Genomic DNA, 26,623 nt, shown 5'->3' on the forward strand with positions numbered 1-26,623 from the left:
TCCAAGGGGAAAGCCACGGTCTGCAACGTCTTGAAATATGCATGATTTGGACAACTGGTGAAATGGAGTGGCTATCAGATAGCAACTGGTGAGATGCTGACAGAATTCAATTAGATTGTCTCACTTAACTTCACCAGTAACACCAATAGTTCAGAACAAGATTTTATTAAACATTGATTCTAGCTTGTCAGACTGGATCAGTGCATTCATAACCAATAGGCCAGAGTCACCAGGTAGACTTTTGTAAAATGGACAGCATCTCCTGAAACTGCTATAATTAAGGATTAGTTACCAATAAAAAACAGTTTTCAAGGATGTAGAACACTATCTTCTCCTTGCCTTCAATTCTCTCCATTTTGCCCACCTCCCTCAGGCTGTTATTCTGATCCCTGCTCTCCTCCCAGAAATAAATTAGTTAATTAGTGGGACGATCTGATAAAATGTTCTTCAAAGGTTGTAAGGAAAAGTAGATTTAGAGGAAGGAGGGGGCTGAAAGAGGGCTTTTCACTCTAATATTTTTTGTTTTAAACCCTCCCCTGCAAAACCAAAAGGAAACAAACAAAAATCCCCTACCCTATCAACCTGGCATGGTTTTATTTCTTCAGTGAGGGGTAGCCCTTCCGACATGTCTGGAAAGCTTGGACTTAACTAATAATGCAGTTACAGTCATTTAGAAATCTAATCATGTTTCATTAACTAGTTCTCATTACCCTCCTGAGCCACTCCATTGATTTCCCTCTTGATCTTCCTTTAGGGGAATGGGATTTAACAAGGGCTTTCTTGACCTACTGAAAAAAGGTTTAATGTCACAAGTCACACCCTACAAGGGGATTCCACCATTCTGGCTGAAAAGATGGCATTGGTGTGATCTACAATGGGAAGCAGTGTTTCTAATAGTCATTTTGCACTTGCCAAGGAGGAGTAACATCCGTTTATCGGGACAGTAGTAAAATATTTGGTGAATAGTGAAACCTGTTTGGGGCAAGACTGTCTACCATTCCAAAAAGGGGTGTTTATATGAGATGACCATCAAAGGTAGGTTCATTGATTTGCTCAATTATAGCATTTGCAATCATGTGTAAAAGAAATTATAGAGTCTTTTCTATGGATTCTGAATCCGTATTTCTATTTGGAAACGTTTTATACCCCCACAGCCACCACCTGAGGAAAGACCGGGACTGCCCCTAACAGGTGAGTCTGCTTTCTAGAGTCTTTTGAAGAGCATAAGCTATTCTCAAACTTTCAGGTCCCTTTTCATGCTCCCTTCTTGAATTCTGAGATTATAACTGCTGCTTTTGGGTGCTGTTTCAGATGCTCTTCAGTCAGGGATTTCCGAGATGACCTTAAATCCATGAATTGTAGAGGGCGTATTTTCTATCCAGTGCTCAGAACAGTATCCAGCGCTTAGAAGAGTGCTTTTGCACATAGTAAGCACTTAATAAATGCTATCATAATTATTAATGTTTTTTTTCCATGAAATTCATTCTTGTGATGCATTTTGCCACTGCCCCCTTAATGAACAAACTATTTCATTCCTTAACACGTTTTGGAAGCTGCCCTGGGGTCCCATTTTAGGTAAGCGGTCTTGGAAATGCAAGTGCAAAATGCAGTACTCCTATGGAAAATAAAGAAATAAAATTGCTGCCCAGAAAATACAGACTTTTATTTGATGTCATACTGATCTGACTAGGTCATAGAAGCCAAGGACCCAATTCCCTGGCAAAACCTCAAGCATTTCCACCTGCAACAGGATCCTGGGTTTTGTTTTGAAGGGAATGCATTTCCCAGAGCACCGGGGATAGGAAAACGGTTGCTTCACAGGGAGGGATTTCAAGATTCCAGGCTTGGGAACGGTAGCAGCCCTACTTAGAGCTACTGGGAGGTGGGCTTATCCTCACCTCCCTGCCAAACCAGGAAGTGGGACAGAAGAGATGGTAATGAGAGAAACTCAAACATCTCCATCCCAATCCTCATGTCCCCTCCAAAATCTCAGGCAGAAAAAGGGGTTTCTAAAAAAAGTGAACTTCCCTCCTCTCATTCCTGCAGTTCAGATGGGAGTCAATGCCTGCCTGGGGGCTTTTTTGAGGACTGTCAGTAAGCAGTCAGGCCCTGTGGGGGCTGGAACCTGATCTAAGTCATTTCATCATAGGGCAGAAGGGACAGTTTGTGCAAGGGCAACTGTCACCTTATCAGCCCTGCAAGTTCTTTGAATCAGATGACTTGCAGAAGCAAATTGCTTCCAGAGAGTCTCAACCACATTTTAGCTTCTTTTACCCCAGAAGGGGCACAGCCTGAAAATTCTGACAAGCTGTTCCTCACAGGGATAGTTTTCCAGAGAAAGGAGAAAAACCAAATTCCTTCAGCTCATTCACTTTCCTTGAAACATTTTCCCTTTCCCAGAAGAGTGGCCTACCAGTCCACCTAGCAGGGTTTTTGTGAGACGGTTGCTGAAGTAGCACGCGTGAAGTGCATTGGCTTTCTAGGAAAAGGGCCGTGAAAATACGTTAAAAATATATATATAAATGAAATAACTCAGGAAATATTAGCTCTTGTTTTAAAGGTACCACAATGGAACCGATGACTTTTCAAATGTTACCCCCCCTTGTCTCACCTGCTAATGCTGGAATCGTAACTTTATTCCACTCCCAAGGTTGATCGTATTCATCCGCGGGCCTGTCGTCATCCTGAGGCAACTTGCTTTCTCGTAAACGCTGACTGACCACGCTTTCTGAGTCTGACTCCACACCATTACCTTCTGGTTCGTAAGGTGTGTCGTACAATTGGATGCTTTTATGTTGGGACTTCACACTTTCTTGCCTCTGAAATTCTAAAGGTAGAAGAGAAAAAGCAGTGTTACTACTCTCACTAGCATCGTGTCACACCACCAGGTAATTGTCCTGTGGGCCAGATCATACACGCTCAGCCAGACAACAGCAAAGACAGGGAAGCTGGAAAACAACCACCATTCCGGTTCCCAAAGAAATAATTATGGTATTTATTAAGTGCTTACTATGTGCCAGGCACTGTACTAAGCACTAGGATGAATACAAGCAAATCGAGGTGGACACAGTCCCTGCCCCACATGGGGCTCACAGTCTTAATCCCCATTTTACAGATGAGGTAACTGAGGCCCAGAGAAGTGAAGTGACTTGCCCAAGGTCACACAGCAGACATGTGGCAGAGCGGGGATTAGAACCCATGACCTCATGATCCCTAGGTCCGTGCTCTACCCACTACGCCATGCTGCTTCCCAAACGTCTACTTTACTTTCAAAAACCAACTTCTAGTGCAATTGTACAGGAAACAGGGAGAGGAAGAGGGAATCATGAGGAAATGAGAGAAGTGGGGGGATGTGTTGCAGGAAAAGGGGGAGGTGGAATAGACTGGAGTGGTAGGAAGCGGGGAACGGAATGGAAAGAGAAGCGAGATGGAACTTAGCTTTTTTCCTCTCAATCAACCAGTGGTATTTGGTGAGCGCTTACTGTGTGCAGAGCACTGTATTAAACACTTCGGAAAGTACAACAGAATTGGTAGATGTGATCCCAGCCCACAAGGAGCTTGAAGTCTACAGCGGGAAACAGACATTAAAATAAATTGTGGTTTGAGTAAACGAATAAATTGAGGGGCTTGGGGCTGGCAGCATTTGCAGCTACAGAGCCACAAGAGAAGCAGCGTGGCTCAGTGGAAAGAGCATGGGCTTTGGAGTCAGAGGTCATGGGTTCGAATCCCGGCTCTGCCAATTGTCAGCTGTGTGACTTTGGGCAAGTCACTTAACTTCGCTGTGCCTCAGTTACCTCATCTGTAAAATGGGGACTAAGACTGCGAGCCCCATGTGGGACAACCTGATCACCTTGTAACCTCCCCAGCGCTTAGAACAGTGCTATGCACATAGTAAGCGCTTAATAAATGCCATTAAAAAAAATTAGTGTGTGTGGCTGGCCTGTGACTAGAAATTTCTGGCCCTACTGAAAACTGAAGAGGAAGCCTAATCCTTCTCCTCTTCTAACTCCACCTCCTGCTCTTCCTCTTCAGTGACAGCAATAACAACCACGATTGATGGGTTCAGTCCCATAATCCTGGCCAAAAGCAGAAGGTGGGGCCAAACCCCAAATAACAGAATCATTCTGGTCACCTTAGACTAATGTCAGGCTCATCACTCTTTTAGCCCCATCCCGCACAATGCTCAGTCATGTTTCAATAGGGAAACTGTGTTCTGATTAGCATTTAGTTCTCTGAGACAGAGAATGGGGGATTTCGTCAGTTCGATTCAATTCCTTTTAGTCAATTCAATATCCTTTTACTGAGGATATTGTCACATTAGCCTCAGAACCTGACAGCATATTCCAAAATTACCTGATTCCCCAACAACAAAAATCAGTCTCTTTCTTTTTCATTCCTCCTTCCCATACCTATAACAATCACCAATTAAATGATATGAAAACTTAGACTGTGAGCCCTATGTGGAACAGGGACTGTGTCTAACCTTAACTTGCATCTACCCCAGCACTTAGAACAGTGCCTGACACATAGTAAGTGCATGATGAGTACAATAATAATAGTAATGATAATAATAGTTCATAATAGATTCCCCATTCGGCTGAACAATTGGCCTGGCTGGAGAGGTTTATCAAGTCAATTTTTTTAAAAATGGTACTTGTTAGGTGCTTATTATGTGCCAGACACTGTACTAAGTGCTGGGGTAGATGCAAGCTAATCAGTCCCTCTTCCACATGGGGCTCACAGCCTTAAATTGGAGGGAGGGGGATTTAAGTCCCATTTTGCAGATGAAGTAATTGAGGTACAAAGAAGTTAAGTGACTTGTCCAAGGTCACACAGCAGACAAGTAGCAGAGCTGGGATTAGAACTGAGCGTTCCACATTTTTTCACCTGTCCCGCTGTCGATCCCCGGTCCCAATCCCGGTCCCCGGGAATGCCCTCCCTCCACACATCTGCCAAGCTAGCTCTCTTCCTCCCTTCAAAGCCCTACTGAGAGCTCACCTCCTCCAGGAGGCCTTACCAGACTGAGCCCCCTTTTTCCTCTCCTCCTTCCCACCCTACCTCCTTCCCCTCCTCAAAGCACCTGTATATATAATAATAATAATAATGATGGCATTCATTAAGCACTTACTATGTGCAAAGCACTGTTCTAAGCACTGGGGAGGTTACAAGGTGATCAGGTTGTCCCACGGGGGGCTCACAGTCTTAATCCCCATTTTACAGATGAGGTAACTGAGGCCCAGAGAAGTTAAGCGACTGGCCCAAAGCTGACAAGTGGTGGAGCCGGGATTTGAACCCATGACCTCTGACTCCAAAGCCCGGGCTCTTTCCACTGAGCACGCTGCTTCTCTACATTTGCGCAGATTATATTTGTGCAGATTTATTACTCTATTTTACTTGTACATATTTACTATTCCATTTATTTTGTTAATGATGTGCATAGAGCTTTAATTCTATTTGTTCTGACAATTTTGAAACCTGTCTACATGTTTTTTTTTTTCTCCGTCTCCTCCTTCTAGATTGTGAGCCCGTTGTTGGGTAGGGACCGTCTCTATATGTTGCCGACTTGTACTTCCCAAGCGCTTAGTACAGTGCTCTGCACACAGTAAGCGCTCAATAAATACGATTGAATGAATGAATGAATTCAAGGCCTGTGCTCTTTCCACTAGGCTCATTGTTTTCCATTTTAAATGATCTCTTTTATTTATAGCTCAAGCTATTTTGACACTGCTAGAGATGGAATTTTTGTGCTCTACCATCAGCTTGAAATCCTTAAGAGGATATTTTCATTAGTGAGCCACAGAGAACTACTTTAAAATAAGTGACATGGGGTGTAAAACATTTGGATCCATAAAAAAAAATATTGGGTGGCTCTTTGGCTATAAAATTATGGTTAATGGTGAATTTTCATTGCCTTCACCTATTAAATTCTGCCAGGTTTTGTGATCCTCACTCCTGTTCAGAAGTCATATACTTAACGCTGCAACCTTCTAAAAATATTTGTGTACCAATTGAAGGAAATAGCTAGCTGCAGAAAGACACTGACATGAAGAGAGCATTTGTTCTCCGTCTGTCCTTGTTCTTTCTGATGATCGTAATGTACTATGACAGAATAATAATAATAATAATAATGTCGGTATTTGTTAAGCGCTTACTATGTGCAAAGCACTGTTCTAAGCGCTGGGGAGGCTACAAGGTGATCAGGTTGTCCCATGGGGGGCTCACAATTTTAATCCCCATTTTACAGATGAGATAACTGAGGCACAGAGAAGTTAAGTGACTTGCCCAAAGTCACACAGCTGACAGTTGGCAGAGCTGGGATTTGAACCCATGACCTCTGACTCCAAAGCCCAGGCTCTTTCCACTGACAGAACACACCTTTGTAAGCTTACTCAAAAAACTCAGGCATTATTCCCCCACATTTTCTCACAAGAACATCGTTTCGTAAGTGGCTTAGTGAAATGCACAGTGAAATTTTTTTAAAAAAGGGTCCAAATTTAATAATGGAGAAATTGCTGTGATGCAAATATTTACTTGTGACCCAAAAGGGTGGAACACTAAAATTTTCAGACTGAGTTTCTTAAAAGCCGCCAGATGGATCCTGAGTCATTTGGCAGCCTGCTGGTCAAACCTCACATCTAAAAATGAGCAAAAGCTATGTACCCTGCCTGCCAGAAAAGTGAAAGTGGTAGGCTTTCTTCTCTTGTATCAAGGACCTTGATTTTTCCAACTACAAAATGGGGGGAAGCTCTGCAAAAGCATAAAAGTTAAAGCTTCTAAATTTATCACAGGTTTGCTAAAATCTAGGCAGACTCCTCCCTCCTCCCCTACTTTCCTCCCCCCATGCCTGGGTCTTGGTTATGATCTCATTAATAACAGTATTTAGGTGCTGGACTGTAAATTCGCTGAGGGCAGGGGATGCGTTTTGCTTTCTTGTATCCCCCACAAGCATTTAGTTCAGTGTCACTGATCTCTGGAAAAGGTTCTCTATATAGCAACTTGGCCTGTGGCTTATACATCTTAATCCTTCTGCACTTTGAGGCTTCTTCTTCAGTCTCCTCTGTCCTGATACGAATGCCGATTTCCACGGACTGCATGGTGGTGAGCAGGGGACACGGAGCATAGATGCAAACTCACCACGTGCGTGGCAGCATCTCTAGGAAGTCCGGCCCTGTTCCCTCTTCTGGTTTTGATCTGACCTGGTGGAGTTTGAAAGTTTGGATGGGGCCTGTCCTCTCCGTGTAGGCCCCCATCCCGTTCTGAAAGAAACACTCTAGGGATGCAGTGCCCCCCACTTCCTCCGCCAGTCCCCCGACCCGGTCCAAAAAAACAACCCCTAAAAGTTAAACAGTCCTGGTTTTACATTATTGAGCAGTCAAAAAAAAAAACTCCTCAAAAAAAAAAAATCTAGGTTCCTTTCCTGATTAGACCAAATAAATCTTCAGCATTTTTGGGGAAGATGACAAGGCACACTTCCCAGGAATAATGAACAATGAATATCCTGAAGCAAACACTGAAATCCGGCTGTAACACTGGTTTGATAATGAGTAATCTGCCTGGAAAGAATCCACTAAGATGGATTGTTCTTTGTTTCAGAAATGACTGCAGCACAGTGATTTTTCAGAACAAATTTTACAAACCAAGGAAGATCCCCGGTCTACTCAGCTAAAACCAACTGCTTCTAACCAGTAGGTAAAGAATGGTGCAAGGAACTGATTGTTTTTAATGCCATTGGTTAATAATAATAATAATAATAATGATGGTATTTCTTAAGCGCTTACTATGTGCAAAGCATTGTTCTAAGCACTGGGGAGGTTACAAGGTGATCAGGTTGTCCCACAGTGGGCTCACAGTCTTAATCCCCATTTTACAGATGAGGTAACTGGGGCACAGAGAAGTTAAGTGACTTGCCCAAAGTCACACAGCTGACAATTGGCGGAGCCAGGATTGGAACCCCTGACCCCTGACTCCAAAGCCCGTGCTCTTTCCACTGAGCCATGCTGCTTATGGTTCGATTATAATAAATAAAAATAAAACTTCAAAATAAAAGATTAACCTGAAGACCATGCAGATGATTTCTACCTCCTGGCCCAAAGTGCTGTACTTAATTTTCTAAACAAACGGAAGCTCACGTTTCTCTCTTAGCAGTTAAAGTATGGCTGGCAGAAAAATTACTAACCAATTTGGAGAAACAGCATGGGCCTGGGATTCAGGGGACCTGGGTTCTACCTCCAACTCCACTTCTTGCCTTCTGTGTGACCTTGGGCAAGTCACTTAACTTCTCTTGTCACTCAGTTTCCTCATCTGTAAAATGGGGATCCAACACTTGTTCTCGCTCCTGCTTAAGAGTGTGAGCCCCATAAAGGATAGGAATTGTGTCAGACCTTATTATCTTCTATCTACCCCAGCGCTTAGTACAGTGCCTAGCACATAGGTCAGGAAATGAGTCTGTTTTTTGTTATATTGTACTCTCCCAAGTGCTCTCCACACAGCGCTCAATAAATACGATTGAATGAACACAACAAATGCATCACAGTATCGCTTAGTACTAATGCACTGATTAGAAAGGAACTTCAAATTAGTAAGATGTAGACTGACACTTGCTTCTGTCCTCAACCAAAGCTACTCCAGCCCTTGAAACATCCCTATGACTCAGGCTACCGGGGTGGAAAAGGATGGAGGATAAGGGTGCTCAACTCTGCCTCCAAAAAAACTACAGAACCCCACAAAACTTTCTCTAAGCCTGGGATTTGGGCATCTCAAACTGTTTTCCAGGCATATTATGCTGCTCCCAGTAAGGTCTTTTGCTTAAAATCATGCTAAAACCACGATTCCCCAACAAAGTCCTCATTTCCCCTACTCCCTCTCTCTTATGCATCACCCATGCGCTTGGATCCATACCCCTTTAAGCACTTGATATTAATAATAATGATAGCATTTATTAAGCACTTACTATATGCAAAACACTGTTCTAAGCGCTGGGGAGGTTACAAGGTGATCAGGTTGTCCCACGGGGGGCTCACAGTCTTAATCCCCATTTTCCAGATGAGGGAACTGAGGCGCAGAGAAGTTAAGTGACTTGCCCAAAGTCACACAGCTGACAAGTGGCAGAGCTGGGATTTGAACCCATGACCTCCGACTCCAAAGCCCGTGCTCTTTCCACTGAGCCACCCTGCTTCTATTCACCCCACTCTCACCCCTACAGCATTTATGTACATATCCGTAACTTATTTAATCATTCACTCATATTTATTGAGCGCTTACTGTGTGCAGATAATTATACTAAGCACGTGGGAGAGTACAACTATAAACAGACACATTTCCTGCCCACAATGAGCTTACAGTCTAGAAAGTGGGTTGACAGACATTAATGTAAGTAAATTTATTCATTTATTCATTCAATCGTATTTATTGAGCGCTTACTGTGTGCAGAGCACTGTACTAAATGCTTGAGAAGTACAAGTTGGCAACATATAGAGACGGTCTCTACCCAACAACGGGCTCACAGTCTAGAAGGGAGAGACAGACAACAAAACATATTAACCAAATAAAATAAATAGAATAGTAAATATGTACAAGTAAAATAGAATAATAAATCTGTACAAACATATATACAGGTGCGGTGGGGAGGGGAAGGAGGTAGGGCGGGAGGGATGGGGAGGGGGAGAGTTACAGATATGTACATAAGTGCTGTGGAGTTGGGAGGGGGAAGAACAAGGGGAGCAATTCAGGGCAACGCTGAAGGGAGTGGGAGAAGAGGAAAGGTGGGCCTTAGAAAAGACCTCTTGGAGGAGATGTGTCTTCAATAAGGCTTTGAAGCGAGGGAGGGTAATTGTCTATTGGATTTGAGGAGGGAAGGCGTTCCAGGCTAGAGACAGGACGCGGGTGAGGGGTCGGCGGAGAGAAAGATGAGATCAAGGCACGGTGAGGTTAGCACCAGAGGAGAGAAGTGTGTGGCCTGGGTTGTAGTGGGAGAGTAGTGAGGATAGGTAGGAGGGGGCAAGGTGACTGAGTGCTTTAAAGCCAGTGGTGAGGAGTTTTTGTTTGATGCGGAGGTGGATAGCCAACCACTGGAATTTTCTGAGGAGTGGGGAGACATGTCCCGAACGTTTCTGTAGAAAAATGATCCGGGCAGCAGAGTGAAGTGTGCACTGGAGTTTGGAGAGACAGAAGGCTGGGAGGTCAGCAAGGAGGCTGATGCAGTAATCCAGGCGGGATACGATGAGTGATTATATTAATGTGGTAGCAGTTTGGATGGAGAGGAAAGGGAGGATTTTAGTGACGTTGTTAAGGTGGGACCAATGGGATTTAGTGCTGGACTATGTGGGTTGAATGACAGAGAGGAGTCAAGCATAACGCCCAGGTTACGGGCTTGTGAGACAGGAAGGATGGTGGTGCCGTCTACAGTGACGGAAAAGTCAGGGGGAGGACACGGTTTGGGTGGGAAGACGAGGAGTTCTACTTAGGATTTGTTAAGCTTGAGGTGATGGGAGGATCTCCAAGTAGAGATATCTTGAAGGCAGGAGGAAATGTGTCTGTCTCCCCGTCTAGACTGTGAGTTCCTTGTGGGCAGGGAGCCTACCAACTCTGTTGAATTATATTCTCCCAACTCCGGTGGCGGAGTGACTAATTCACTAACTGTAGGACTGTGCCAGGAGGCAGCACGGCACAGGTGGTGAGAAGTCTGAATGTATGTGTGTTTATGTACGGGTGTGAAATGGCGCACAACACAGAGAGGATGCATAACAGGTGGTAGGTCTCTTATTATGAAAGAGGAAAAAAAGGGAAAAATGAGGAGACCCAAGCGTGTGTGGGAAGAACAATGTCAGAAATGTCAGAAAAGAGTGGCCTTTGTGTCCATAGGAAACAGGTACATTTAGAGGTAAGTGGTAATCTCGCAATAGTTTTTGTGGTTTAACAATGGCACTGTCAAATGCAAACAATTAGGAAGGTTGTGCATTCTTTTTGTGGCACTTGGAAGTCTGAAGGTTACTGTATATAGGGCCAAACCTTCTAACCCTCCAAGCTGTCAAATGCATGATATATCATTCAAAAGGAAAAGATTCTACAATCTAGTGGTAGAATTACATTATTTCCAAGGTGTATTTTATAAAATGAGTACTTGAGGCTACTGTTGATTTTAATTTTTATTGGATAATGAAAATCTTGAGCCCAAACCTGACTTACAGGATTTGAAATAGTTTAGGAAAAGTGTCCTGAGCCTATTGATATGTTTACTTGCTGAGAGAATATCTAGAACATATCCAAAGAGTTTTCAATAAATTTTATTTTGCTTAGGCATGAAATATTAGGAAAACATCTTTATAATCTAAACCTTGAATTGAGGCCGTGCCTTTGAGTCAGATCATTAGTCCGGCCAGCTCAGAAATCAGTCCCTGACAGGGGCAACAGAATATCTGGAAGGACTACCAGATTTTGCCTCCTTGACATTCATCCTCAGAATAATTCTGTCACACCAGATTTCCAGATGGAGCTTTTTTTAAACACACCCCTCCCGCCACCAATATCTTAGAGTCTGGAAATCTATCTAAGAAGGCGGCTAGTGCTTTAAGTCACAAGTCATTTTACAGTGCATCTATTAATTCACAGAAAATGACCTTTAATATAGTATTGGCAGGTTGCTATTTCATGCCTCTTAGTCAGAGTACATGAGCATTAAATTGATAGGGTCGGTATTTTGTGTGTGTGACCTCATGAGTAGAAAGGTTTCCCAAGTGAAATTATCCATGAACACAGGGGCAGAAATTACACAATGCCTTTATTTTCACTGAAGCTTCTTCTGCTTGGGTTTTGGAAGCAGGTAGTAATGAGGGTTCCTGAACTTTTTCCCCAGGTTGAGGAGACTGTGAGCTCGCTGTGGGCAGGGAACATGTCTATCAACTCTGTTATATATATTATCATTATATTATATATTATAATATATATTATATATTATATTATCATCATATTATAATCTCCTCACCGTGCCTCGTTCTCGCCTGTCCCGCCATCGACCCCGGGCCCACGTCATCCCCCGGGCCTGGAATGCCCTCCCCCTCCGCCCATCCGCCAAGCTAGCTCTCTTCCTCCCTTCAAGGTCCTACTGAGAGCTCACCTCCTCCAGGAGGCCTTCCCAGACTGAGCCCCTTCCTTCCTCTCCCCCTCGTCCCCCTCTCCACCCCGCCGTCTTACCTCTTTCCCTTCCCCACTGCACCTGTATATATGTATATATGTTTGTACATATTTATTACTCTATTTATTTATTTTACTTGTACATATCTATTCTATTTATTTTATTTTGTTAGTATGTTTGGTTTTGTTCTCTGTCTCCCCTTTTAGACTGTGGGCCCACTGTTGGGTAGGGACTGTCTCTATATGTTGCCAACTTGTACTTCCCAAGCGCTTAGTACAGTGCTCTGCACACAATAAGCGCTCAATAAATACGATTGATTGATTGATTGATTTTATTATATATATATCAGTACATATTTATTACTCTATTTATTTATTTTACTTGTACATATCCATTCTATTTATTTTATTTTGTTAGTATGTTTGGTTTTGTTCTCTGTCTCCCCCTTTTAGACTGTAAGCCCACTGTTGGGTAGGGACTGTCTCTATATGTTGCCAACTTGTAATTCCCAAGCGCTTAGTACAGTGCTCTGCACACAGTAAGCGCTCAATAAATACAATTGATTGATTGATTATATTGTATTCTCCCAAGCGCTTAGTACAGTGAGAGCACACAGTAAGCATTCAGTAAGTGCTCAGAGAAGCAGCATGGCCTAGTGGATTGAACACGGGCCTGGGGGTCAGAAGGTCATGGGTTCTAATACCAGCTCCGCCACTCGTCCGCTGTGTGACCTTGGGCAAGTCACTTCATTTCTCTGTGCCTCAGTTAACTCGGCTGTAAAATGGGAATTGAGACTATGAGCCCCACGTGGGACAGGGACTGTGTCCAACCCAATTTGCTTGTATCCACCCCAGCGCTTAGTATACTACCTGGCACATAGTAAGCACTTAACAAATACCATAATTATTATTAATCAATACGATGGAGTGATTGATTGGTGAACTGCAGGGAGGCTAGGGAATGAATGGCTAAACATTTCTACTTGGAATGGGGCAGAATGTCTGTGCTAAAGAACTATTCACAAATTTTCCCGAGTACAGTTATTACAAGGCCCTGGAGCTTTCAAATGCTCCTTGGGGCCATCACCAAATCTTTGGTGCACTAATTCCACTTTCTTGAAGTTGGGCTTTGGGGATTAAAGGATTTTGGTCTCTTGCATTAAAAAAAAAAAAAAAAAAGAAGAAGCAAGTCCCATTAAGAATTTGCTTTATTCACTACATAATGAGGAAGCTAAAGCTCTCTATGAAGACTATCATGTTTTTAAAGTCTTAAATTTCTGATTTAAGACTTCTGATTCTGTATATATGTATATACCTGTATATATGTATATATGTCTGTACATATTTATTACTCTATTTATTTATTAATTTTACTTGTACATATCTATTCTATTTATTTTATTTTGTTAGTATGTTTGGTTTTGTTCTGTCTCCCCTTTTTAGACTGTGAGCCCACTGTTGGGTAGGGACTGCATATGCTGCCAACTTGTACTTCCCAAGCGCTTAGTACAGTGCTCTGCACACAGTAAGCGCTCAATAAATATGACTGATTGATTGATTTACTAACCCTATTCCGTGAGGCCTTTTATCACATATGAAGCTGTGTGCATTTTTATGGATTATGGTCCATTAAATCAATAAAATCTACGAGGACAGGAAGCTATGCTATCTAAGAATAAAACAGGCTCTGTACCACCCTGCACTGCAATATTAAAAAGAGTATGGAAAATCATTTAAATGGGGCAATCTGATATTCTGTATTTTTCTCCTAGAAAAAATGGTTTTGGATGAGTGTGGGTGTAGAAGTAGCCGTAATAGTGTTTATAAGCAGTTACTGTGTATCAAACACTCTATTAAGAAGAAGCGTGGCTCAGTGGAAAGAGCATGGGCTTCGGAGTCAGAGGTCATGGGTTCTAATCCCGGCTCCACCACTTGTCAGCTGTGTGACTTTGGGCAAGTCACTTAACTTCTCTGGGCCTCAGTTACCTCATCTGTAAAAAAATGGGGATTAAGACTGTAAACCCCACAAGGGACAACCTGATCACCTTGTATCCCCCCAGTGCTTGGAACAGTGCTTTGCACATAGTAAGCGATTAATAACAAAAGTATTATTATTATTACTATTACTAAATACCGGGGGCGGGGAAGAGAGGTGAGCCTTTTACACAGTCCCTGTCCTTCTGTCGGCTCACAATCTAAGAATACAGTGGGGAGGGGATTGGCGACAGGAAAGATGAAATAATCTAAGCATAAAATCAACATAAAAGACAAAGTTAAGAGTCTGACGTGTCTGGGGTTAAAGGCACCAGGTACGGGCCTAAGACTGCTGTCACTAGGGTCATCAAGAGTCCAGTTGCAACCAAAGCTTCCCAATGTTCTGCAGCTTAAATCTCCAGTGTCCCCACATGCACAGGGGTGGTGGTGGTGGTGGTGTGTGTGTGTGTGTGTGTGTGTATGCGTGTGTGTTAGGTGGGGGGGAGAGAGCGGGGAAGAGGGTTGAAGGACACAGATGCTTCTAAAAGATGCAATCCCTATTAAATGCTATGATGACAATGCATGTGAGAAATGAATCCAAGACACAAACATGATGGTACATGTGCATGGTAGGAATACCAAATTCTGGAGCATTCCCTAGAAAGTTTGGAGATTAGAGATTGAGGGAGGGATGATTTCCCCTCTCTCCCCTTCCCCTCCAAGCCACGTCTGCTCTACCCACCTTCCGTGTGACATCACGCAGAACATCCTTAGTATTTAATCTATAAGACCCACTCCTTATCCTGAATCAAGGACAGGGCAGAAGAACGTTTGTTATGTATGAGACAGTAGCAGGCTACAGTTCATTCCAGGACTTTTGCTTCTACCTGTCACCTCAGGATCCTTGTCTTTACCCCAGGGCTATTAGAACACAGCTATAGGACTTTCTCCATTGGTTGAATGAGGATAGAATTGGCATTGGCACCTACTGTAAACTCTTACCTGAAAAAAACAGACCCACAGTGATCGCCAATTCTCTAGGGAGGTGTGTTCATGTCGGGGGAAAGACAGTGAGAATGGTGCGGGTTAAATATTTCTTCTCTTCTCAGGCTAATAGTATACTTAGACTGTGAGCCCCACTTGGGACAGGGACTGTGTCCAACAGCGCTTGGCACATACTAAGTGCTGCACAAGCACCATTAAAAAAAAGTGTAGAAATTGGAAACTCTGAGCTTCACTACTGTCTTCGGTAGCACACTGAAATGAATGTTCAAACAGGGAAATCTTGAAATCTTGAGATAAGGTCATCTTAACGTATGAAAGGAAGTTAGAGAAGAGGGGTGTTCTCGTTGTGTTCCATTCATTCAATCGTATTTATTGAGCGTTTACTGTGTGCAGAGCACTGTACTAAGCGCTTGGGAAGTATAAGTTGGCAACATACAGATATGGTCCCTACCCAACAACGGGCTCAAGGTCTAGAAGACCAGAAAACCCGGGTGATGTCAAACTACCCCAAGTCACTCTGGCACTTAGAATTACACCCTTTTATTCACCCTTCCCTCAACCCCACAGCACTTAAGTACATATCCATAATTTATTTACATTTAATATCTGTATCCCCCTCTAGATTTTAAGCTTCCTATGGACAGGGATCATGTCTACCAACTCTGCTGTACTGTACTCTCCTGAGTGCTTAGTACAGTACTCTGCACTTAGTAGGCTCTCAATAAGGACAATCGATTGATGGATTGATCCCAAGTGCTTAGGACATTGTAGAGCTCTGCCCACAGTAAGCACTCAATAAATACCTCTGATTGACTGATAGTCTCTCTTTTCCCTACAACCACTCTGTGAAAGTAGTAGCAAATATCCTATGGTTTCAAAGCACTCAAAAATTATCTGTATGGAAGCCATTACATTCCTATCATGGTAAAAGACCAATTAAAGGTGGAATTTAGTGCTTTACCTAAATATTAAGATTAGGAGTTTATAAACATAACCAGAAGTTCAGTAAAACACCCAGGAAAGGAAACGGTCTGCCTTTGCCGTTTTCCAAGCAACAGTCTTTAGACTGAGGATCTATGCTGACAATAATAAGCTGTCTTTAATGAATCTCAGGGTCTTAAGTGATCACATCTGGAAAAGAAGCACTTCAAAAGAACAACCAGCCTGAACACCCAACACACACATGTTATCACAACTCTAAGGCAGCCCTCTTTTCTCTTCATCTCCGGGCTAAACCATGAGAAACGATTGCCATGCTCCATTCCTCTCACTCTACTTGATAGGCTCTCTGTGTCTTAAATTGTCTCCTAATCTGGTCAAAATTTCCCTGCCAAAAATGTCCCAATTCTCTGATTCCAGCATCCACCACCAATCAATCAATAGTCTTCTCCTGATCAAGTTCCAATTGCCCATCAAACAATTCTTAACCCCTTTACAGTCAAAATTCTGCAACATTTAGCAGTTCCTTGAACCCAAAATGAACTAAATGCCTCTCTAAATTAATTTGCTTGAGTTGCCTTACATTCCAATTTCTAACTTTTAAGGCTTAACTCACAGTACCTCAGATAAAAACATGAAACCAGAAAGTACAAATGCACTCTTCTATTTTCTAACCTACAAATGCTGCCATTGGCTGAAATGGGCTCTTTGAGACCTAGTCTGAATAAATGTCCGGTATTTCCCTAGTCAGGTGAGGGAACCCTAGAGGAATAAATGGCTAAATCTATTCGGGACATTTCACTTGAGGCCTCAGATACGCTAAAATGGATTAGGATAAATTCCCACTCCATTCATTCAACCAATCGTATTTATTGAGCGCTTACTGTGTACACAGCACTGTACTAAATGCTTGGGAAGTACCAATCGGCAACATATAGAGACGGGCTCACAGTCCAGACGGGGGAGAAAGACAACAAAACAAAACAAGTAGACAGGTGTCAATACCATCAGAATAAATAGAATTATAGCTATATACACATCATTAATAAAATAAACAAAGTTATCTTCCAATTACATCTTTGACTGTGCGTGCATGTGTGTGGACATGCATGCGTGCATATATGTTGGTGTGTAAATGCGAAAGGGAGAAAATTGCGTTCTCTATTAACTGCATTAGCGGCTGAAATTGTAAATACCCTCAAAAGCTACCGTGTAATGGGTCTGACCAACATCTAACCCGATTAAATCCGGAAAAAAACCAAAACCCATCAAGGCTGCTTGGATCGAAACGTTTTTAGCATATTCACAAAGACCTTCAATAAAATTTGAACAGTCAACCACATCAACATGCGTACCGAGTTGGCAGGAGGGAACAAAGGGGAGGGAAATGGTTTAAGGAGGCAAACTGAATGTGTGTTTACATGACGTTCGAAATTAATCTATTTTAGGCTGTATGTCTGTGGAGCATGGCTACATCCCATAGTACATACCACTTTGCAAATTTTTCTGAATCACATTTGAGGGATCTATCAGGAGGTGACCCAAGAACAGCAAAAAGCTTTTCGGTTTGAAACCCTCTCCACGTTCTAATAATAATAATTGTGGTATTTGTTAAGCGCTTACTACATGCCAACCACTGAACTACGCACTGCGGTAGATACAAGATAATTAAGTTCCACATGGGGCTCACAATCTAAACAGGAGGGAGAAGAAGCACTGAATTCTCACTCTGCAGAAAAAGGAATGGAGGAACAGGCAGGTTAAGTGACTTGCCCAAGGTCACACAGCAGGTTAGTGGCAGAAGAGGGATTAGAACCCAGGTCCTCTAAGTCCCAGGCCTGCGCTCTTTCCACTAGACCACACTTCTTCTCACTGTTATGCAAATATGAACAATGTACCAGATATTTAAAATAAAGCTAGCCACTTGCCCCCTATTTTCTCCCATCTACATGATGGGGCCCTCAGAATTATCAGGGGAGGTTAATCTGTACCTCAAGAGTGGGAAGCAGGTTCAGTGGAAGCCAACCTGAAACAGCAAAAGCTGAGAAATAGGAAAAGAGGCATTTCATTTTAAATTTACCTTGCCAGGCTTGCTAGTCAATTTTAAAATAGCTAAATCCCAAACAAATGGTTCAGAAGGGTGAGGTGGAGACATGTAATTTGCTTCAATTTAACGTTCCCAGGCTTTTGCCACAACCCCAGTGTTAAAGAAACATATACTTAGCCTGTAGATATGAAAGCCAGAATTGAATCACGAGAACAGCTCAGGTTTTAATACTCAGTTGGGTCATGCCCACTTTTCTAAAGTTGCTGATTACATTTATAATCAACAATTTACTTGCTAGTAACCAATGCAGACAGAAGACATCTTTCTACCTCCGCCACTAAGAAAAGAAACTCAAGCTAATTTGTGCATGCATCAGGGAGAAATAAAAGACACGGGATAATGTGGTTCGGACACATTAACCCATATCCAGGCTACTTAGCCGTGAAGAATCTGCTCTGCCAAACTGCACGGTATGTAGCATGGTACAAACCAAAACCTGCATGTAAGACAAACAGCCCCATCCAGATCCTGACTACAGATACCAGTCCTTAGTTGAAAGCCTCCAAACTACTTGATCTTCCATGGGGCCTCTGTGGCTTTTCCCAAAGCCACTGTTATTCATCTTCTGCTTGATGAGATCGGACAGTGCCAACGGCATGCTGGAAATGGAGCCACTTCAGCAAGACGCTGGACTCCATATCCAAATAACGCAGGTACGCTCTGCGCCTTGTTATGGCATCTACTGCTTTTTGAAATGCACAAAAGAAACTTATAAAGATCACTTATCACTCAAATTCCAAAACTGTCCGTCTATTATGGTTTGGTTTATGGCTTCAGGATAAAAAGAACAGCTCCCCCAAACCAAATGACCCTCTCATCACGGTAGAGCTCGGCTTGTCGGTATTGCCCTGGTCCCTTTCTTAGAGAAGTGGAAAGAGCCCGGGCTTGGGAGTCAGAGGTCATGGGTTCGAATCCCGCCTCCGCCACTCGTCAGCTGTATGACCTTGGGCAAGCCACTTAACTTCTCTGTGCCTCAGTAACCTCATCTGTAAAATGGGGTTTAAAACTGAGCCCCACGTGGGACAATCTCATCACCTTGTATCCCCCACAGAGCTTAGAACAGTGCTTTGCACATAGTAAGCGCTTAACAAATACCATCATTATTATTATTATTATTTTAGAGGGTTTAGAATTGGACTAGTTGGCCTAAACTTACGAGGTTCTTTCCTGAAATAGTTTTTCAGTGTATTAATGAAAATGGATTTATTTGTGAGAAAGGGTTGGATTGGTTTTCATCAGCCTAATCAAGTATACATATTTAACACACTCAAGTTTCAGGACTCTCACCATCAAAGACAAAGTAAAGGAAGTTTTCTGATCTGAAAATTTAAAAGCATCTTTTAAGGAAAAACACTTCCCTACCAGAAGACTTAACCATAAGGTTTAATTAAATTGTTCTACTAAGCTAAAAAAAAGAATAGGCAAGAGAACAATGAACCATTTTTGGACCTCTTATCGGACTATACATATATCAATAAAACCAATAAATTGTCACAAACAGCTGGAACCTGCTTACTTATGGTAATCAGGGCAAGGTGTGCTTAGATAAATAAAATTCACAGATATTCCAATGATTTCAAACTTCTTTCCCTAACAATTTTCTTTTATCTCAGAGCTGTTAGTAAGCAATATAACTGAGTAATTTGGGTTTTATCTCTTTTTGCTTCATTCCACCCTCTGGTGGAGGGGCATGAAGATAAGAACAGAAATGAGCCCTTTTAATAATCTGCAAATTAGAAAATCGACCCAAGAGATGATCAAACGGTAGCAAGACAAAGACTGGCCATAAACAGGAGATCCCAAACTGGGACTCTTATCTATGAGGAGGAGGAGAAGGGGGAAAGCCCTAAGAATATCCCATGCCCCTTCCCATGGACATTTTCAGAGTAGTAACATTAGTGATAGTGTTTACTGAGTGCTCGCTGAATGCAATGCATTGGACTAGGTGCTTGGGAAGAAGAAAATAAAGAAGCAACAGGGTCTCTGCCCACAAACAGTGTACATTTTACTGGGGGTGTAAACTTGTTGTGGGCAGGGAATGTGTCTACCAATTCGGTATAGTGTACACTCCCAAGCATTTAGTACAGTGCTCTGCATGCAGTAAGCATTCAATCAATTCCACTGATTGACTGATTGGGGGAGAGACAGAGAAAACTTTTGAGCAGTGAACTCAAAATAATTTAAATGAATATACAGTTAATTAAACGTATAAGAGGGCTGACGATGGATATAGATAAGTACATAAGTGCTAGACTCATTGGTTGCACCATGCCACCCCAGCCCCAAATCCCTGCTTCTTATTCTCACCTCTTCTGGGAGGATATAATCTAATGGAAGATTTTCAGCCTTGGTGATTGTTGAGCCCCAAGCATGGTTCTGAGCTCGGGATCCGCTGATCAATTTAAATCCAGCTCCAGAAGCAGGCTGAAAGGCCAGGCTTCTGTCCTGGGACTACAGGTCCCAGATATTGCTGATTGGACTCAGTACACTCCAAGTAATGCTCGACATCTGGAATATTTTTGAACGGTTATATGTGTTGATACCATCCTACAGCCATACGGAAGCCCGGAAACAGGACACACCCGAAGCTTCCAGAGTGTAGCCAAGTCTTCAGATAATAATTGTAGTATTTGCTTAGCACTTACTATGTGCCAGGCACTGTACTGAGAGCCGGGGTGGACACAAGCAAATCGGGTTGGACACAGTCCATGTCCCACAGTCCCAATTCCCATTTTAAAGATGAGGTAAATGAGGCACAGAGAAGTAAAGTGACTGGCCCAAGGTCACAAAACGGACAAGTGGCAGGGCAGGGATTAGAACCCATGACCTTTTGACGCCCAGGCCCAGGCTCTAGCCACTACACCACACTGCTTCTCAATACCAGGTCCATGGTAGCTACCTTTCTTAGGAGAATCTTGGTTAAACTGTACTAAGTAGACTGACAATCTATTTTGTCACAACACCTATCTGTGTTTTCATCTTCTCTCTCAATAATAATAACAATAATGATGGTGTTTGTTAAGTGCTTACTATGTGCCAAGCACTGTTCTAGGTGCTGGGGGAGATACAAGGTTATCAGGTTGTCCCACGTGGGGCTCACAGTCTTAATCCCCATTTTACAGATGAGGGAACTGAGGCCCAGAGAAGTGAAGTGACTTGCCAAAAGTCACACAGCTGACAAGGGGTGGGGTCAGAATTAGAACCCACGACCTCTGACTCCCAAGCCCGGGCTCTTTCCAAGCCACACTGCTTCTCAACAATTGGTGAGAGTTAAGGTGGAAGAGCGTGTGTGTGTGCGCGCGCGCACAATCTGGGGTTATAGTCTCCTACCATTCTGGTTTGTTCTAACATAATCCCAGAATGCTGTGGAACCTAAAATTGTTCTGAGTGTATTCCAGCCTGGATTTGAATGTCCAGGCCTCTAATTGTGGAAAAAAACAGCTAAGAGCCAGTACAGGGCAGATTTACCATTTAAGTCAAGTCTGCGCCAATTCCAACAAGTGTATGTAGTTTTCTAATATTGTCTGAGACAGCCTATAACAATTTAGACCGTATGTACGGTCAGCCTACTGTTATATTCACACATTTATAAGAAGGTAGCCTTTGTTAGTGCTGGAACTTGCTCCCTTCCTTTTTCAAAGGATAATTAAAACAGAATACTGAAGTGAGCGGATGATCATTTGGTCAAATGCTGATGCAGCGCCACAAAGATCCTAATAAGAACCGTACGGAAGCACTAGAAATGAAACATTCTGAAAATAACCAATGGCTGGGGCCAAAATGTTATGACGGGATAAAGTTATGTTGAGATTAATGGTTTATTGCAAGTCAAGTGATATATGATATAGTAAGAGAAAACAGTGTTATCAGAAATGCAGGTAAAGGGGAAATGAAGGAGAAGCTACAAAGTAAACTTGACAGGAAACAATAATAGTGATGTGTATATGTATTGCACCTTTCCTCTGAGGAGGTTTTGTAGGTATTTCATTAGTCCTCACATCAAATGATGTGAGGTAGGTGGATGGCAAGTTTTTATCATCCCTATGCTCCAGATAATAGAAACCGCGAGGAGAGAACAAGTGATTTGCCCAAGGTAGTATGTGATGAAATTTGTGGTGGAGCTGGAAGCACAATCCAGATCACCTGACTTACAAGCTCAGTATTAGGCGTAATAGACTCTTGTTTCAGAACACATTGGTATAGTAGAAGAGAGGCATACAAGGAATGATGACCCCAGACCTCTGGAATCCATTATGGGAAGATCATTTCTTAGCCACTATGAAACTTGAAAACACTCCAACCCGCCCCTGATCATACCTTCATATGACCTCTAGTCTAGAGTGAGAAAGTAAAAACCAACCTGTCATATTTACTAGAAACCAAAAAACACCAAAGAAATATAATCCTTGGAAAACACACATTTTATCTATAGGTTGGGCATCTACGTTTTCAGACAGTGCACTAGACAGGAGAGGAATATTCTCCAGAAAGACTAGAAGAACAGCAACTTTAGAAGAAGCCGCAAACACTGAAAAACCAAGGAAAGCTATTTGCAGCCATGCAGTTATGAATGAGCATTTTAGAATTATTTAAAAATAAATTAGCACCATACCTCAGCAATGACTTATAATCTATGCTAATTAAAAATGTGGTCTTCCTCCTTTAGTGTAGAAACTCGGCAACTCACAGGCCCATCAGATATGGGTTTCTGCTCATTGCTCTTCAAAGGACAACACAGAGATTCTGATCACAAGACAAAGTGCCCAGACCACTAATTTAATTTAATTTAGCTGATTATGGTATTTATTAAGTGCTTATGATGAGCCAGGCTCTATGCTACACACTGGGGTGTATATAAGATAAGCTGTTCAGATACAGGCCCTGTCCCATATGGGATTCACAATCTAGGTTGGGAAGAACAAACATACAGCAAAGATAAGTCAACTGCAGACAACGGAAGCATTTAAAATGACAAGAAAATAAGATAAAAGGCCAAATGGACAGATGAACAATTCTAAGAGAGAATGGTCCTGAAGTTCGCCACTCGCTGATTTCAACTGGCTGCAACTTCTCAATGTTCTGGCAGTTGGGAAGGTCAACTTTTCGGGATCCTGGTTTGGGGGGGAGGGACTGGACTCCTGCAATGATGGGTGGGAGGGTGGGTGCCACTGAAATTCACAACTGGAGTTGGCCCATGAAATAAACATGGATCAGCTAAATGAAAGAGCAACATAAATCCCCCAAAGTGGATTGAGCTGAATGGAATCTCTTGGTAAAGGTTCTGGAGAATATGGTCTAATTCCAGAAGTTCATATTATTGCTCTTTTAATCAATCAATTTATTACTGATTTACTGAGTGCTTACCATGTGCAGAGCATTGTAGAAAGTGCTAGGGAGAGCTGGTAGACAGGTTGCCTGCCCACAAGGTTTCCTTTGAAGAGCAAATGCTACTCATAAAATTTGACCTCTCTTGTGAAGAATGTAGGAAGAATGTGATGATTATGATGGGGGTGATTATCTTCATTATTATCACCACCCTATCTTCTGAGGAGAACCAGTCCAACATTATTATCACAGGATCAGTCTGTCTCTGTCAGGCAGGGCAGAAGTCATCTCTGGGAAATCTCCTCTAATTCCTGCCACTGAGGGCACCCCAAGCAGGTCTGTGAAGTGTGGTGGGATCTTCCTTTCTTGGCTGTAGAGCTCCGTGCCTAATATATGCAGGATCACAGCCTTTAACCTTCTCTTACCTATCTCATCGGACTTTCCAACAGCCCTAAGTGGCTGCTTGTTCAGGAAATTTGGACCCAGGAAGGGTCCACATTAATTTTTTTTTAATGGCACTTCGTAAGTGCTTACTATGTGCCAAGCACTGTTCTAAGCACTGGGATGGATACAAGTTCATCAGGTGGGACACAGTTCCTGTCCCCCATAGGGCTCAAAAATGAATCCGCTAAATTCGTTCATAAAAATGAATCACATTAAAATATCTTGGAATACAAGCACAGCTTTACCTCATTTCTTACGATTTCTTTGACATTCTCCGATAGCCCTTTTCATAACTCCATCCCCATTAATCAATGATACTTAAACCGTGCTTTGCACATAGTAAGTGCTTAACAAATGCCATCATTATTATTAAGCATTCACTTTGTGCAGAGCACTCTACTAAGCACTTGGAAGAGTACAATACAGTTGGTAGACATGATTCATTCATTCATTCAATCGTATTTATTGAGCGCTTACTGTGTGCAGAGCACTGTACTAAGCGCTTAGGAAGTACAAGTTGGCAACATATAGAGACGGTCCCTACCCAACAGTGGGCTCACAGTCTAGAAGGGGGAGACAGAGAACAAAACAAAACATATTAACAGAATAAAATAAATAGAATAAATATGTACAATTAAAATAGAGTAATAAATACGTACAAACATATATACATATATACAGGTGCTGTGGGGAAGGGAAGGAGGTAAGGCGGGGGGATGGAGAGGGGGAGAAGGGGGAGAGGAAAGAGGGGGCTCAGTCTGGGAAGGCCTCCTGGAAGAGGTGAGCTCTCAGTAGGGCCTTGAAGGGAGGAAGAGAGGTAGCTTGGCGGATGTGCAGAGGGAGGGCATTCCAGGCCAGGGGGATGACGTGGGCCAGGGGTCAACGTTGGGACAGGCGAGAACGAGGCACGGTGAGGAGATTAGTGGCAGAGGAGCGGAGGGTGTGGGCTGGGATGGAGAAGGAGAGAAGGGAGGTGAGGTAGCAGGGGGCGAGGTGATGGACAGCCTTGAAGCCGAGGGTGAGGAGTTTCTCACTCTCACGCACAGATTGATTGGTAGCCACTGGAGATTTCTGAGGAGGGGAGTAACATGCCCAGTGCGTTTCCGGACAAAGACAATCCGGGCAGCGGCGTGAAGTATGGATTGAAGTGGGGAGAGACAGGAGGATGGGAGATCGGAGAGGAGGCTGATACAGTAATCCAGACGGGATAGGATGAGAGCTTGAACAAGCAGGGTAGCGGTTTGGATGGAGAGGAAAGGGTGGATCTTGGCAGTGTTGCAGAGCTGAGACCGGCAGGTTTTGGTGACGGCTTGGATGTGAGGGGTGAATGAGATAGCGGAGTCGAGGATGACACCAAGTTTGCGGGCTTGTGAGACGGGAAGGATGGTAGTGCCGTCCCTGCCCATCACAGTATTTGAAGAGTGATTTTTGATGAGTACAAGTCTTTTTTACTCCACCCGGCAAAACTTTCCCACCTTGGCCCTAACCTCTATGCAAGACTTGTTTCGATGTCTGTCTCCCCCATTCTAGACTGTAAGCCTGGTGTGGGCGGGGATTGTTTCTCTTTATTGCTGAACTGTACTTTCCAAGTGCTTAGTACAGTGCTCTGCACACAGTAAGTGCTCAATAAATACATTTGAATGAATGAATGAAAAGAAGGGTGGGGCAAAAGGAGAAAAATGACCTTATCAGTGGGTTTTGGTATCTCAAGATACCAGTATGCAATACTGCAATGCTAACTGTCTCTAGGAAGGAGCTTTAAACAAGGCCAAGAAAACCATCACAAATCTCCCTGAAATGATATTTAATGTTAGCCACAATTATCTGGAGAGTATTGGAAGTGTTCGGTTACATCACTACGTATTCCTTCACACAAGGGGAAAAGGTTTTGGACCTGTGGGCCTGTTTCCATCACAGCTGTCCACCTAATTGGGTTAAGCATAGTCCATGTCCCATATGGGGCTCACAGCCTTAGTCCCCATTTTACAGATGAGGTAGCTGAGGCACAGAGAAGTGAAGTGACTGGCCTTTCCCAGTTCCTGTTTTAAAAGGAGATGGTAAGTTGATTTCTCTGGGGTGGGGGGAGGGGTGTGTGTGTGTGTGTGTGTGTGTGTACATGATCACAAGCAATAAAGTCCTCAAAGGCAGTCAGTCAGCCAGCAATGACACAATGCTTATCACATCGCCTTTACTGGACAGGACATAGGAGGAGAATGGCAACAACACGATGCCCATACAGCTGTTCTGAAATTGCATAAACAGGTGGACAAAAGAAAAGCTTTCAAAACAAAATGAAGAAAAGCCTCGAATGACTTGGCATAGCTGTGAACAGTAAGAAGAAACACCAAATCCATCGGCCTGGCATTTAGCCATTAGAAATGAAGTTGGCTATCTTAGAATAAAAGACTTGGGAAGATCAGGACACAAAGAAAGAGAACTGAATAAAGGATCAGGAACAGTGGATAACAAATGTAACAGTGCAGTAAAGGACAATCTTGGCATATCCCCACACTTAGATAAAAATCTCACCAACAGAATTGTCACCTTCAAACTTGAAAGACATTGTGCTTGTGTGTGTGTGTATATATACATATATATACATATATATATACACATAATTATTCCTACTTCCTCTGGACTGTAAGCTCATTGTGGACAGGGAAAGTGTCTACCAACTCTGTTAGACTGTACTCTCCCAAG

At 42.9% G+C, this 26,623-nt stretch overlaps 1 protein-coding gene across 1 annotated transcript in view; it reads right to left on the reverse strand.

Moving 5' to 3' along the window:
* SHB (SH2 domain containing adaptor protein B) overlaps positions 1-26,623 on the reverse strand; it is a 262,808-nt gene that overhangs the window by 99,691 nt on the left and 136,494 nt on the right. Inside the window, exon 3 of the mRNA XM_038769656.1 lies at positions 2,612-2,827. Coding sequence (XP_038625584.1) covers positions 2,612-2,827 — 216 coding nt within the window. The remainder of the gene's footprint in view (positions 1-2,611; positions 2,828-26,623) is intronic.

Source organism: Tachyglossus aculeatus, chromosome X4 (genome assembly GCF_015852505.1).
Source record: "Tachyglossus aculeatus isolate mTacAcu1 chromosome X4, mTacAcu1.pri, whole genome shotgun sequence".
NCBI classification, from domain to species: Eukaryota; Metazoa; Chordata; class Mammalia; order Monotremata; family Tachyglossidae; genus Tachyglossus; species Tachyglossus aculeatus.